At 36.8% G+C, this 16,616-nt stretch overlaps 1 protein-coding gene across 15 annotated transcripts in view; it reads right to left on the bottom strand.

Annotated features, from left to right (window-relative positions):
* Positions 1–16,616, bottom strand: part of dlg3 (discs, large homolog 3 (Drosophila)) — a 97,121-nt gene that overhangs the window by 3,035 nt on the left and 77,470 nt on the right. For 8 of the 15 annotated variants that reach the window (XM_051859742.1, XM_051859753.1, XM_051859756.1 and 5 more), the window contains 11 exons: positions 10,791–10,905; positions 7,434–7,610; positions 7,257–7,332; positions 6,755–6,784; positions 4,821–4,920; positions 3,163–3,204; positions 2,850–2,900; positions 2,060–2,161; positions 1,793–1,965; positions 1,548–1,657; positions 107–198 (listed from right to left, as the gene is read on the bottom strand). In XM_051859742.1, coding sequence (XP_051715702.1) covers positions 107–198; positions 1,548–1,657; positions 1,793–1,965; positions 2,060–2,161; positions 2,850–2,900; positions 3,163–3,204; positions 4,821–4,920; positions 6,755–6,784; positions 7,257–7,332; positions 7,434–7,610; positions 10,791–10,905 — 1,068 coding nt within the window. Of the gene's footprint in view, positions 1–106; positions 199–1,547; positions 1,658–1,792; positions 1,966–2,059; positions 2,162–2,849; positions 2,901–3,162; positions 3,205–4,296; positions 4,343–4,820; positions 4,921–6,754; positions 6,785–7,256; positions 7,333–7,433; positions 7,611–10,790; positions 10,906–16,616 lie in introns of all 15 variants that reach the window. The other 7 variants (XM_051859752.1, XM_051859744.1, XM_051859745.1 and 4 more) reach the window with 3 other exon arrangements.

Raw genomic sequence — 16,616 nt, 5'->3', positions numbered from 1 at the left:
ATAACTCTTGTTAAACAGTAACAGAGCAGCTGGACTAAAAGATTTTCTTCTGAACACAGTTAAGAGAAATCACATGATGGTGGTGGTGGGGAGAAAAAAAAAATACCTGTGAAATATTCTCCAAACTCTTGTTCAAGCTTCATTGCCTTATCAAAGACTTTATTGGCTTGCTCATATGTCTGCCTCTTATTCATTTCCCTGTTAAATACAAAGGAGTGCATTACTTATTTCACAATGCATAAGCACATACTGCAGTTCAGAATGATTTAAAAAAAAATAATAATAATAATAATAAAAAAAAGATAGTTATATGATAAACTACCATTCAAAAGTTTGGAGTCAGTAGTATTTTTTTTATGTTTTGTTTTGGGGTTTTCTGTCTGATGTTCTCCAAGGGTGCATCTACTTAATCAAAAATACAGTAAAAACTAACATTTTTGGAAAATAAAATAAGTTTCTATTTAAACATTTTAAAATGTAATTTATTCCTGTGATAGAAAAGCTAAATTTTTAGCATCATTACTTAAGTCTTCAGTGTCACATGACCTTTTTTAGGATTCTTTGATGAATAAAAAGTTCAAAAGAACAGCATTTATTTGAAATAAAAATCTTTAACATTATGAATAGTGATGCAACGAAATGAAATGAATTGTGGGCCAAACCGAAAATTCAGGATGCACCTGTCCAAAGACCAAAAATGCCTCTTTTTTATTATTTTAAAATATATTTTTTGTACAAACTCTCAAATTAAACAAAAAATTAAATTGCACATAAGGCAGTTTTTATATAAACTTTTTAATAATATGTTTCTACTCCAATTTGGTGGTGAAATATAAACACAGACAGTGGCTGTAATAATTTGCTTTCAAGACAGATTTATTCAAACATGCATTAAATAATGAACACATCATTAACAAGTAAAAACAATAAATTTGTAATATAGTTCATATATTTAGCAAAATTCTGCTCTCTGGAGTTATTTTTTTCTAGCTAACTAAAGAGATAAGGACATTGAGGGTATGTTTACTCGACAACGATGTACTAAAAGCAGAAAAGTTTTTCATATTGAGATTACATGATACATTTCAGTAAGTCGTTTTACATCTACATCTTTCAACATACCTTCTGATGTTCATTCATGTTTATTTAGTGCTATAACTAGTAGTAAATAAAGAGAATGAGGCTTTATTAACATCCATACCTACCCCTGCCCTACAATTACCCTTATAATATAGTGTTCGCAGCACAATCTGATTTGTCAGAACACCTGATTAAAATGATTGGCGTAAATGTACAAGACATTACCTACTTTCTTCGGGACATTTCAAAAATTAAATTTAACTATGATGTCCTCAGTGACTCAGATGGCGGAAGTCTATGGAGACTCTTATGTTCATTGGTACATCCCAAAACACAACAAAACAGACACACATCGGTGTTTAAACACCTTGTAAAAGTGAATTTTAAAAGGTTCCCTTAAATTCCTTACTGACCCTAAACTTTTGATGGGTAGTATATAAATATAATTTACAAAATCTTACACTTACATTAGGGCCTCCACAGATTTTGGCTTGATGAAAATGGCGATTGGATAGAGCTGTGCTTGCTGCAGTCGCTTTATGGCATTCCCAGACACATCCAGGATACAGTGTTTCCCCTACAAAAGGATTAAAGAAACCCTTTCATCCTGTGTCACACTTTCACTGCACACAATAATTGCCACAGGGAAAATATTTAAGGATTAAACAGGAGTTCAGATCCTCTGGAATGTTTACACTAGGGAGTCACTGACCCTTTCAGCCACTGCCCGAACAGACAGGATGCTGGTCCCATACAGATTCTCATTGAACTGGCCGGCCTCAATAAATTTGTTGTCCTGAATGTCCTTCTCCATTTGCTCCCTTGAAGCCACAAAGTGGTAGTCCTGCCCGTCCATCTCATTCTCTCGCCGAGGACGAGTTGTATCTGAGGAATTATGCATTTTACAAGTATTGCCAAAACATTTCATGATAAAATTGTTTTGCATGTAGCCAGTATGGCCTTTTTTTATTACACTCACGTGGAACGCAGGATCCAAACTTGTGAGGAAATTCCGAGATCAAGTCATCGTTTACTCTGTCCTTCATTGGACCCAGGATAATCACAGGCCTTGTGTAATGAACTGAAAGGAAAGCCAAATCAATGTTGGTCAAAAATTTCCAGCCTGGAGAATTATTTTTTGGCTTTATGGACGATGTCATGGAAAGCAAGATTTTCCCTTCTTTTTTTAAATACAAGTGTTCTATGTACATAAAAGCTTTCTTCCACAGTCCATCTAGATAATTTGTGAAAACTAAACTGCAAACACGAGTCATTCAGAAATCGATCACATTAACAGATGACGTACACATTTGCATATCACCTATCACCTACTGCTTGACCCACCCTAATGAAAGACAGTTTAAACTGTGGCACATGTACTTCTCGTTACTGCCACAAACAAACACACTTAGTATATTTACATGTACTTTCAATTTCAATTTTTCTCAAACAATAATTTGTCTTTTTTTTTTCTTTTCTTTTTTTTAAACATGAAGTAAAAAATTTCAGTCCATCTTTTGTACAGAGAAATGGACACTGTAGCGTGACCACACAAAAACAAGATTAGAACTGTGCATGTAAAGCAGTGACTAATCCAGAAAAACATAACTCTTGGAATTTGGTGTGTTGTCATGTGGGTAGTGTAAACTAGGATTAAGGGTCAGATTGAGACTGGGAAAAGGTCATGTAAAACTAAATTAGAACCATTTCAGATATTAAAAATGGACTTAAAAAAGTGCAGAATGTTGTTTATGTTTATGAATACTTACTCTCCTGTCGAATCACTGGCTCATATGATAGAATTGTGTCTTCCTGACCCTCTGCATAATTAGAAATGAAAAAATTATCCATATGAAACATGGTTTCATTTATCATCATCTAATACAAAAACAATCCATTTGAATTACCACTGGAATGAACATGTAGGTGACATGAGTATATCTATGAATCAGTTTTTTGTTCAAGCATTAAAAGGTTAATGGCATGACACTGATCAAATGCACCTTGGCAGACTATATTGGAACAGATTTAATGCAGTAAGTAATGAAAAGCATAAGCTAATGGATGTTTAGAGCCACTTACTGGAGCTGCTTTCGCTGTCACTGGTGTTGGATGTCAAGCACTCTGTGGATATAAGATGAGGGACATTTAGAAATGTCACAATGCATACTTTCACCTATATGTAAGATTAATACTATATCCAGCATAGCTCGGGATGAAACTATGCACCCTCCCGTACCATCATGCCAAGAATAGAAAAGGCTGAGTGAAGAGAGGAAAACAAACACAGCGAACTTTTGGGCACTTAAATGGCTGCCTGTTTCCTTAGAAGGGAAATGGTAGGATGAGGCAGCAATTGGAAATTAAGTATTTCCTTTTCCTATGACCCCAGTGATCTTAGATTCTGTGCTGAGCGTTTCCTATGACCTTGCCAATGTTCGGTTTATCAGACAGTGATACTGCTCCTCATGCCAAAGTAAACAAGCCAGTATTGGGTTCCTTACAGGAATCAAATAACAAACATCCCTTAGATACAGCGACAACATGATAGTGCTGGGATACTTAAAACACTAAATACGCACTCATCCTGCCCAATATGGGCTGGCTCTGAAGACACTATGGGTCCTGAAGGTCTGCCATAGATTCACTCTCTCTTTAGTGTATCATATGGCAAACAGATCTTTGATTTAAGAATATTTATGCCTTTAAAGCCTATATGAAATCAAAATTTATCTTACTTTGAATTTACTTCATTAATGCACATTACTTATTGTGTAAGATTTTTCAATGTATCTCTTTGTAATCTTTCAAAACGTAATTTCAAAAGTTCTTTTTTCCACTGATATCACTTTTGCCATACAGATCATTAGATAATGTTAACCAATAGAAAACACCTACTAAAGCATGGTTTCATCAAACTCACATTAGGTCTGGCAGCATAATGGTATGTTACACCCACTTTTCACCTTCTAATCAATACTTGATGGATATAATCAAGTCCTACATTTTTAGTTTCTAAACATCCTGTTTCGCTTGTAAATGCATCACTAAAATGAGTTCAAAGAGTGGCAGATGATTCTTAATCAGAGAGGAGATTGAGTGAGAAAGAGAGAGGGAGGAACAGAAAGAAAGAATAAAATGTGTGTGTGGTGTGTGGCACAGCCGGTTCAGTTAGCTCAGGGAACAGCTGCTTGACAAAAGGAACCACACACTTACTCAAACTCTTTGATCCATAAAAGTCATCGCTTAACCCTGGGAAGTCCTGAGCGTCCCGACAGGTGAAAGCAAGAACAAAGAGAGAGAGCAGAAAGGAAGAAGAAAGAGGTTAGTGAGAGGCTAGTAGAAGAGAGGTGTTGCACTCTCGAGGGATGAAGGAATACTAACATCACCTTGCTGTGCGGTGAAAGATCTGGGTTGTCCGTTTGCAATTTTAGTGCAGGGGATTTCCATGTAACATCAGTAAAAAAAATTTAAGTCCAAATGCACACGGAAGCAGTTCTAAACTACTCTGACACAGATAGATGTTTGAGCACAGCATTTGAGTGTTAGTGCAGCCTCACACCTGTGAGAAGTACTGAGGTCCCCCTCAGAGCAAGACAAAGGCCAGAGAGGCCCCGATTGGCTCTTTTTTCTCACAGAAAGTTCAAGAGCCAATCAGAAGCCATCTCCAGGGTGAGTGACAGTGACAGGATGAAGCATGAAGGACAGCATCAGAGCCCTCGTCACCCGCTCATACTCACGTTCGGTCTCCACCAACTCCTGCACTATATTCTCCTTGCTCTTGTAAAACGGGAACTTGCGTGATAGGTTGAAGCTTTTTTTGCGCTTCACTTTGACTGGCTGCGTGGAGATGAGCCCATGGTGGGGAATGGGAATGAGGAATGAAACAAACACAAAAAACAGAATGGGTTTCAATGTAATTCACAACACGCATGCAAAAATAAAACCAAAGACGACGTGAGGTTGCACAAACAATGTAACTGGGGATAATGAATGCAAACGTAGCTCGGATGCAAAGCTACATTCAGAAAAAAAGTTTTTTTAATAAAGTTTTAACTCTGAATGTAACAATGGGAATATGCAATTGAACAATAAAATAAAAGACATGTGAAAATCTTCTTGACTGCATAAATTGCTGATAGAGATGCACCGGTCGACCGGCCATAAATCGGAACCGGACAGTTTTTAGTTTTATTTTGGCTGAGAGGATGTTAACACAGGCCAAAGATGGGACACGCTGAAGACCGAAGCAAAGGAGAGAACACAAATGTGCCAGCACAGCAAATACTGTACCAGGCACAGCAAGCTAACTGTTCGTAATGCCCGAAATATTGGAAGAAAAATATAAATATTGAATTGGGGGTGGGGGTTTATATGAATGTATCGCTGAAGGGAATTGGCTGTCTTCAGAAAAGTTTCGATGGCACTTTCTTATCCTCTACCCCCATATAAAGTAGTGTTCATAGGCGCAGCGCTGCTTTGTGTACAGCAGTACCCAAAGAAACCGCTGCTGTTACATAAGCACCACCTACTGTCAGAGAGTGAATTAGCATTTTCATTCAGTCCATCTTCTTTTTTTTGTTTTATGCAGGTGTCTTTTGTAGCATAATTTTACAAATCTAAAGTCAGACCATTCTGTTTTTGCTTTAAATCTTGAAATTTTACAAATCAAATTCAAATCAAAAACAACTGCTCATGCTACATGTGTGTAGCATCTTTGTTTGAATTGAGATTAAAATGCAGTGGTTGCCTCTAATTTCAAAAGGCTACAGATATTTTTTAAGGCCAGTTTGCCTGTTATAGAGCAAATAAATAAATTTTCTTAAAGAAATTGGAATCGGTCAATTTGGTTGTAAAAAATTTTGAATGGGAATCAGCAATTAAATATCATGATCGGTGCATCATTAATTGCAGCAGAAAATCATGGGTGTCAATGGTTTAAAAAAAATAAAATAAAAGTGAAGTGTGTAATTTTAAAATACTTTTGTAAAAACACATTTTTGTCTCACTGTTTAATGTGCAGAGTCAATTACATTACCATTCAAATATTTGGGGTCGGAAAGTTTTTTGTATGTTTTTGAGAAAAGCCACGTATGCTTACCAAGGCTGCATTTATTTGATCAAAAATACAGTAAAAACAGTAATATTATGAAATATTATCACACTTCAAAAAGAACCGTTTTCTATTGGAATATATTTTAAGATGTAGTTTATACCTGTGATGGCAAAGTCTTTTTAGCAGCCATTAATCTAATCTTTAGTGTCACATGAGTCATCAAAAATCATTCTAATATGGCGATTTGGTAATTTCAGGAAACATTTTCGTAACATTTCAGGAAACATTTCATATTATTATCAATGTTAAAAACAGTTGTGCTGCTTAATATTTTTGTGGAAACAGTGATACATTTTTTAAAGATTTTTTAATGAACAAAAAGTTCAAAAGAACAGCATTTATTTGAAATAAAAATATTTTGTAATATTATAAATGTCTTTACTGTCTTTATCTTATTGACCCCAAACTTTTGAATGGTAGTGTACAAGTATGCCATTTGTTGCACACTGTGCACATTCAAAACATTGCTGTTTGTTTGAGCATCCCGAGCAGTCCTTTACACACTTCACCCTCAAAAGGTCAGTTCACCCAAAAATTAAAATTTGGTCATTTACTCACCCGCATGTCGTTCATTCTGCCAAATATCTCCTTTTGTGTTCCATGAAAGAAAGAAAATCATACAGGTTTGGACAACATGAAGGTAAATAAATGACAATTGTCATTTTTGGGTGAACTATCCCTTTAGCTTACAATGAAAAGAGTGGGCGTCTAAACATAAAAGTTTTTCTCAATCCTGAGTCTGGAGGGTCCTCAACAGCCAATCCACGGCATGGAGTATTCTACTAATGAGCAGAGCAGAAGAATCAGGTGTGTAGTGAGGGAAACATCAGAAATGTGAAGTGTTGGGGGGCCTCCAGGACCAGGATTGTGGAGCACTGTTCTAACCATCACAGCTGATTATGATGGCACAGTGCATGTTTGTAATTGTACGCTTTTGTGTCACTGTGAGAAATGAGATGCTCAGTAACAGAAGCCTCCAGGATACTGTGAGAAGCACACTCAGGGGAAGTGGGGCAGCTCCCCTGAGTCTTTCACAGGAGGACGATGACGATTCACTCACCCTGTTAGACTCAATCATGCCCGTCCTTGCGTGGAACTTGACTGTTTTTAACCGTGCACGCTCTTTCTTTTCCACCCTGTAGATCAAAAAATAAAAATGTGTGATTGGCAGTGAACACACTCCATTACTACAGGGGAAATGTTGTAATTTTATCTTGGCTTGTTGGCAGTACTGTACCTTTTCTTGCTTGGTATGACCCCAATTTGCTCACTCTCCCCATGGGGTGTAACCAGCCGTGCCTGCCACCACTCATCATCGGAGGCATTGATGACATGCAGGATGTCCCCATAGGAAAAACTCAGACCCTGGCTAGGGAGGCAACTGTCCCTGGTCCTGTCATAGTCAAAAAGTGCCCTGGGAAAATCAAAGGAAACAATTCATACATCAACAGTGTGCTAGATGTTCAGGTTTCATTGTAAAACTGTTGTGTTTGAGTAAAGGGTGGGTGTGGGGATACACATACAGTACAGCAGTACATCACTGGACATCTGCACCTTTTTTTTTGTTGTTTAAATTTGTTTAACAGATGCTTCCTCATTGAGAGCATCTTACAGTACACTTCTAACCAAAGACATAGCAACCGTTAATATTTTAATGTTTAAATATTTGGAAGATTAAAAAAAGTCAGTACAAGTTTGCATTTATTTGTTCAGATACAGTGTCACATGATCCTTCAGAAATCATTCTAATATGCAGATTTGCTGCTCAAGAAACATTTCTCATTATCAATGTTGAAAACAGTTGTGCGCTTCATATTTTTGTGGAAATTGTGATACATTTTTTCAGGATTCTTTGATGCATAGAAAGTACAAAAGAACAGCATTTATTTGAAATAGAAATATTCTGTAACATTATAAGTCTCTTTACGGTCTCTTCTGATAAATTTAGTCCTTGCTGCATAAAAGTACTAATTTAAAAAAATAACAGCCATAGAATGTTTATTAGTTATGGTACAAATTGAATGTCTAAAACAACAAATTTAAGATTCAACTTTTATACGCAAGTGGAAAGCAGCCACGTACAATGGCACTTGTTTGAACTAATGTCTGCCTTTCTCCAAATCAGGTAAGTCTATTGGGCAAATAGTATGTCACATAATTAATAATTATGAGCCTATTTTTCATACTGTTGTTTGCTATGCCCTTCACAGTCAGTCCCCCTGGATCAACCTGTGGTTAATAAGCACTCAAAGCCACAATAGTGATAGAGGACCCCAGTATCATCATGAGAGGGAAACCAGATGGCAGATGACGTTGAGTACAGAAACACAGTCAGGCATTGTGTTCAAAGCTGAATGTCTTTACCTTGTCAGACAGGTAAATCCACCTGAAAGGAGAAAAACCAGTGGAGCAGGCCTTCCTGTTTCTCTACATACCACTCTCCAAGGAAACACTAATTATAAGCCCACTGAGACACACATACATACATACATACATAGTTTGCTGCACAGCTAAATCGAGGACAACATCAGGACTGTGCTTTAAGATAAAGCAGTGCAGGGTGGGATCAGCCTGACTGACATGCCTGTACCATTTTGACACACATTTATCTCATCACTGCATTGCATACACAGGAATGTTAAAATGCCTTGAGATCTCACACTTACTATTAACACGTGTGGTCAGCTGACTCGTGAACTCACAGTAGCTGAACGCTGCGTTAAGCACAGCTTACTTTAGTTGCAAGCTGCATAATATGCACTTAACTAGACTGTCAACATTTCTTTTAAAACTATCAAAACATCACCTTATTTTTAATATGAGATCTTGCTACAAAATCCGACCATGATGCAATTACACGTCGAAAAATATTAGTCACCTCTTTTCATAAAAAACCCATTCAATTTCTTTTAAGTTGAAATTGCCATAAAGTATTTTGAAATCCAAATACTTTATTTCACATTATTTGAATTTGGTTTTGAGCTTTTTTTTTTTAATAATAAAGGTGATGATATGACACAAAAAAATTACTTAATATAATATTTTAAAGGACATTTTAACAATTTTAAAGAAATTACTACAATAACATGCTTTCTGTATATTTAAATAAGATTCCTGCATTTCTCAATGGTTTGGCCCAAAACAAATTGCAAATTGCTCCAGTTCTCTCAGGTTTGACTTCTCTCAACAATTAGTTTCAGTACTTTCCTCAGACGTTCAAGTGCATTCAAACCCAGACTAATAAGCTGCCTTTCCACTGCACAGGACATTCGGAAATGAACTTTCATCATGATCATACGTGGCAATACTGGGAGAGAAGCTTGTTCTTGCTGCTTCGTAAATCTGGCGATACTCGTAGAGATGCGTCCTCTGAGCCAGGTTGTGTTTGACTGCAATATTTCTTTTTGCATCTCCAGTAATGTGCAGTCTGTGTATCGCATACGGTGCAGTTGCTTAAGTTAAATTCTTTTAACACATCCAAAGCTCAAATCGGATCTTAAAATTCCACATCCACACATGGTCGGGACTCCACGCAGCCCCTGTGCAACTCTCCGTTAGAAATGAATGACTCCTGGTCCATCGATCATCACTTGTCGCAAACAGTGAAAAGGCGGCTATAGAAGGCCACCTTAGAATGTTTTCATCCATTCTTGAGTGCTTACTGTGGTCTATTCTGGCTCATTATCCTACTGAAGGACTCATGACCGGCGACTGAAGTACAGATCTCTAACAAAGAGCTGAACGTTCTGCTCCACAATGACTTGATAGCTCTCTGATTTTATGGTGCCATTCAAAGATTCAAGATACCCATTGCCAGAGGCAGCATAACAGACACCAAAACAAGAGTCATCTTGCGTTTTCAACCATGGAGACCATTTTTATTCATAGAGTGACAGGAGGATGGCCTCGAAACTGTTGCACCTTGAGCTAGATGTTCAGCTTGGATCTGTTTTGTAGATTATCTTTGTTCCCTCTCTACCATTTGCACAATCTTTCATTGCTCTTGAATTAATTTTCCCTCTCACTGCCATGTCCAGGGACACTGGTTACAGTCCCATGGACTATAAACTTAATAATACTGTGTGCCTCAAAGCAAGCACTTCTCTTCATTTAAACTGACTAAATTGAGTATGGAATACGTACACTAAGGTTGGAAAAACTGGTAAAACTATTTAGGGTGAAATTATCAATACAAATATATCAGATGGTTACCAATAATATTATGAGATATCTTTGTACTACAAAAATTATTTCAGTTCTTGTTACTGCTTTAAGTCTTACTGCAAACAAAATGCATGTGTTGATGACAAAGATGTATAATTGAACACTTTTTAGAAATAAATGGTGCATTATTTAAATTTAATGCAAGACAGCTGATACTCAAGTTCAAACATGCCTTGATTATTTAAACTAGAATTTACTTGTGTTTTGCACCAAACATTTTGAATCTAATTAGCTACTATGGCTGTTTAATCGAAATGAAGGTTCCTCTGATTGTAAAAAAAAAAAAAACACTTTTATAAATATTGAAAAAAAAAAAAAAAATCAAATATCAGTACAACTGAATGAAGGAATCTGAGGATGAAGAAGATACCTGACGTAGAGGGAGCGTTTCTCACTGGTGCGGAGGGAGCCGGAGCCAGAGCTCATGCTGCTGTTCATCATTTGCTCCCTCAAGTCGTGGATCTTGGACTCAAAACGACTGTATTCTGGAAAGAGACAAGGCACACAATCCGTCAGCAACACCTATATTTACAGTGATATTCTGGGCTTTGCTCCAGGTTTTATGAGTGAAAGTGCTTGTAGAGCAGGGCAGAGAAGGAAAGCTCAGCAGCTTATTGAGAACTGATTAATGACCTGGAGAACAGATGGATATTAATCATGTATCTGCATGAGCTATACATTAATATCTCCTGCCAGATAATTAATTATGCATATTAAATAAGTAGAACATGCACTATTCAGTATAACGGAATGAAAACCTCCAACAAACGTCAGAACGTAACCATTTTTCATAGTGAACAAGGCTTTCGTTTCTAAAGCAGCACTGAAGCATGATGGCTGATTGTACAGTGGCCTTTAATTAAACGTGCACACCTCTGCTGCAGTGTGGTCGGGCAACTCACAAGCTTAGCAACCGGATCACACGGACATGCAAACAGCGAAATGCATGGGCAAACACGGATAACACATAGCTGAGGAAAGACTATTGTTTTTGTAAGCACTGGGATTTACCTTGGAAGTCTAATATAGATCATCCATAACAATAACTTTATGATTTTTCAGCTGGTTTCGTAACCTTGTATCCGAGGATCAAAAGTCGACCTTCCAAATATCAGCTTCCAAAAAAACAGAACCTGAGGCTGGAATTTCAATTTAATGAGAATATGAGAAGTTTAAAAAACTCATAACGGCAGTAACTCCAAGTCTAAAGCTCAATGCAAAGCCGAAACTCAGACTTCAATGTCAGCAGAAACCGCGCCTGCGGGGAGCTCTTCTGTAAACGCCCTATCGGTCACAAATGGGTTAACAACATGCTGGAATGACAGGGCAAGGTAAAGTAACCTGACACCACCTGCCTGTAACCAGGGGAACACCCCAATGGAGAGGTGGAAGGAAACAGCTAGAAAAACTTGTTGAAAAAACAATTATAGTGAAAAAAAAGAAGCTAGATGTACCACATCAGAAAAAAACCTTATGACAAAGTCTGCAACAAAAAGGTTTGTATGCTAATTACAGACATCAGAAGCTTCAAGAACTCATACAGAATACAGCAGAGTAATTCACCCCACTGGTAATACAATACACATATGACAGCCGACACAGACAGCTGGGTCCTCTCAGCCTGTCAGACACACTGTTCTCAACACACAAAGGCTAATGCTAAAGCGCAAGGTCTTCATTAAGTGTGACCCGTCAACATGAGACCTGGGGAGAATCTGGGGCAGCTCTGCCTCGCACTCACATGGCCTCACTTGCCTTCATTATGTGCAGGGCTTTTATTTTTGGGGAGTGGGGATTGGCTGCAGCCTGCCTCTTTGTCAATGCAGTTACATAATATTGCAGCCATGTGCTTTCAACGTGAAAGCATGTACAGGGGCTAGGTTATGATTAGCACAGCGGTCTCAACAGGCATGCAGGTTAGTGCCACAAGCAGAATTTATTTACTCCATCTTTTGATTTAATCAGCCATGTGTGGCATCTCATGATTCCTTGTAGAAAATGGCCTTTATTATAATAATTTACAATATAAAAAAACATTCATTTTGTGATTTGTATAAGATTAGATTTAATAGTGTTTTCAAATTATTAGTTTCTTACTATTAAGTGAGTGTTAGATGACAGCAAAGGTAATCTAAATGTAAAAATATGGAGAAAAACACACGCACAACTAAATATCCACTATAGTATCAGTCGATATACAACCAGTACTCATTAATAAAAATCTAATATCATCCAGTAGTCAATATGGCACAGATATAATGTACATCCCTAAAAAAAGATAAATAAAAATACAACTATGCATTTATATTAAAATTAGTCCAAAAAAAAAAAAAAAAAAAGTAAACTGTCTCCAACTAGGATATTATCAGGCCAAAAAACATTAAAAAGAGTGCAAATGTTGTGAATGTTTCACAGAACTGGAGACTGAGTGCCTTTTTTTTTCTTATTTTGGTGTCCAGATTTTTTTTTAAACCAAGGTATTATTTTTCAATATTTTTTGTTTTGTTTTTTCTACATGGAAATATAACACCGTGTCTACACCGGATGCAAGCGGCGTGATGCGACGTGACAAAAGACAATAGAACCCATTATAATCAGTGATGCGGTCTACACTGGATGTGGCGTAGCGTGACGTGACAAATCCCCAACAGTAAACTGATGCCTCACTCTATTGGTGACATACTCCAAGTGATACTTCTCACAGGAAGGACAAATGGATTTGCAAAATCGCAAACACTATACGGTTGCTAAGATGCTCAGAGTGTTCTTTAAATGCATTGATATGCAGTTGCTAGGGTGTTCTGGATATTTGCTTAGCGAGTCAAACGAGCCCAACCCCATGCTTCTATGATATTCTACTTATGGTTTTGGTCCCTCCTTTATTGTAAGTTTTATTGTCTGACAGGCTAAAATCAAAAACCTTAACTGGTTGTTTATTATAAGCTATGTATTAGGGTTGTCAAAAGTACAGACTTCGGTACCAAGTCGGTACTGAAATTTTAAAAATGTGACAATACTAGCATTTTGAGCGCTGTTGAGCAGATTCTTAAACATCTGATTGGCCACTGTGTTCACGCACTCAACAGATGTTATGTCTGTGATTGTCTTAATCAAGCGCTTACACAGATACACACGCAGGTGTTTGAAAGCAGATATATTGGGGATCCACTGATAGATGCCTGTTTTTAAACGCTCCTGTGTGTTATCTGTGTAAGCGCTCAGTGAAGAGCGTCAAAGATGTCTATCTACAACATGTTTTTGAAGCGTTGATCATTGTAGCCAATCACAGACATATCTGTTGAGCGTGTGAACACAATGGCCAATCAGAGGTGTTTAAGAATATGCTCAAACGCAGTCAAAATGCTAGGCAGAAATGCTGGTATCATCACATTTTTAACATTTTGACAACAATACTATGTATATTACAAATTTGTGTCTTCCATAGGGATGCACTGATATGAAAAGTTTGATAAGTTATGATATATGGTATGATAAGATATGATATTAGAGGGTTGGGCAATATGACCAAAAAACTGGGAAAAAAAATCTATTTCCCAACAAAGAAATAAAATAATGCCTAAATAATTCATTGCACAACAAGTATAAAGAATCAAAATGCATGTGCCAATGAATAAATAAATGGAATAGCCTAGGAATGGACAATAATTAACTGGTTTTAATTAAAGCATATTGTTGATGAGAATAATGAAAAAAATAAATGTGCTAGTTATTATTAATAATGCATCAATGTGCACATGCTGAAGCTGAAGAGTAAAACTTAAGCGCTTTGCTAGTGGGTTAATTAACTCAACAAAACACATCTTATATGAGATTAATCAGATATTTAAGCAACATAATCAGAAAATTACAACTTATATCTGCACAAAAAGACGCAAATGAACTAAGTTACATGCTTGTCAAATTGTGTAACTCCTGTTGTGGATTCTGACACATTGCAAATAGGTAACTAAACCAAAAGAATTCACAATAGAGTTCTCATTACAATGTTATATGACAGTCTCAATCATAGTTATTAATGTTGTGGATTGCTGTTTGAGCTGTGTGCACTGAAGCTAACTACCGCTTTAACTTAACCAAATGCATCCTATATGATATATATACACATACAAAAACATAATATTACAACTTATAATTGCAAAAAAGGCTGCGAGTGCACAAGTGAACTTGACTGTGCTAGTCATGATGAAGGTTTAACTTGTGGATGCGCTTATCCCATAACAGCGCGCTGAAACACGGGCACACAAAGAATTCACAACATTCTTTTACAGTATAGATCTCATTATAATTTTATGTAGTCTGTGACAGATTTGAGCTGCACATCTTGCATTTAACTGTATTCTCTTTTCAAAGTGATTCCAATCATATTTCAAGCAATTCAAAACCATCATAGCAAACTGCACATCTGAAGTGCCTCAGCTGAAGGAAATCATCCATTATTTATTGGCTATATCGCCAATAGTGATAACATTAAAAAACGAACATATATCGGCCAATGACGGAAAAAAAAGACGAAATATGTGGACAAAATTTTTGTACGTGGACGAAATAATTGTAGAAATCTGCCATTTCATTGTAAGATCAAGTTATGACATTAATTTTATTATTTTTTAAAAAAGGTTAAAAAAATTAAACACATGCATGGATGAATCATTTAGAATAAGATCAATAACATGCATTTAGAACACAGATATTCCTTTTAACACAGACTTTAAAAAATATAACATGTCATTTAAGTGTAAATGTGGAATGCAAGGACAAATAAAAGAATGTGTTGTGAACATTTCTCCATGCTGGACATAAACACTTCACAGTTCAAGTTCAATCACTGCCCCTTAAGTTAATGTATGACATGAGGAGTTCAAATTTTAACAGAAGCCAGTCTACAAATAGACTGTCCCTTTCTTACACACACACATTCAAGTAAGAAGCCATAATTTCTCTCATACTGCTGGTTCCCACCTAATTCAATGAGCTATTCTCGCACAAATTAATGTGTCACTTCTATTTCTATGTAGACGTAAGGGCCCTTGGGAGGGAGAGGCAGTCCATTTATACTCCAGGAGCGTCTGACTAAGGAGGAATATGGGGGAGAGCGTGCTGAAACAGATAACTTACACTGCAACATTCCTGTCATTGCTGACATACACACCAGAGAATGAACTATGCATTGACATACTACATTTTACAAGTTAAAATGACTGTTAGTGCACTTCAAATCTTGTCAAGGACTATAATTGATTTTCTATCCTCCTTGCCAGTCAAATATATCCACGTCTTCCGTTTACAGCTAGTTAACACCATCTTTGACACATCTATTCCAGGTCTAGGGAAATTATTTGACATTGTCAAATCATAAGCAGAAGCAGCAACAATTTATTATAAAGAAAGACTATTTCACAAAGTTATCGTGTTGTAGTTTCCAATGAACTACAAAATGACAGTAATGTTAAAGATTTTTTAGGAAAACTGACTTCCTGAATGAGCCCTTCCCTGCACCTGTCCTGAGCTCTGCAGGAAGCTCTATATAATAAAGCATTAAACAAACATGACGGCGAAGCGTCAGGCCTCAAAGTGCAAAATATCCCGGATCATTTTGACGGAACTTAAGGTCAGTTCAAAGGTGAACTACCTTACCCTTTATACAAAATAAAATCACAATTTTGCTTATGATAATGTCCCATATGAAGCACTAAATATCTTTTGTCGTGTTTTTATGGCTTCAAAATAAAACATTTCTCACGAAATCTTCGAGCACACAGTTTACCTGTGTCGCGCAGCAACACAAACAAGTCACTGACAAAACATACTAGGCTAGAAACAATATTTATGACGTCAGCCCAACGGCTGAGCAGCTTGATAAGTTGTTAAAATGGTTTTCATGATTTTCATTAATCTTTTAACGCACTACACTTGGTTGAACAAGTTGAGCTACTAGAAATCCATTGTGAACAGCGACGGTTTACTTTTTAGAGCAGCGTATTAAAAGGAGATGATATAAAGCAATTACATTGACAATTTAACGTAGATTTACATCCCATTGATAGTTTTCACCTACTTTATACAGATCTGTCCTGTAAATGCTTAATGAATATGAGGTGATCTTACCCGGCGGCGGCTAAAGCACTGTGTTCAGGTCAACCTCTCGTTGTCCAACTCACTCGAAAAAACATTTTAG

This window comes from Ctenopharyngodon idella, chromosome 14, assembly GCF_019924925.1.
Source record: "Ctenopharyngodon idella isolate HZGC_01 chromosome 14, HZGC01, whole genome shotgun sequence".
NCBI classification, from domain to species: Eukaryota; Metazoa; Chordata; class Actinopteri; order Cypriniformes; family Xenocyprididae; genus Ctenopharyngodon; species Ctenopharyngodon idella.
This window is presented reverse-complemented; position numbering and strand designations above follow the sequence as displayed.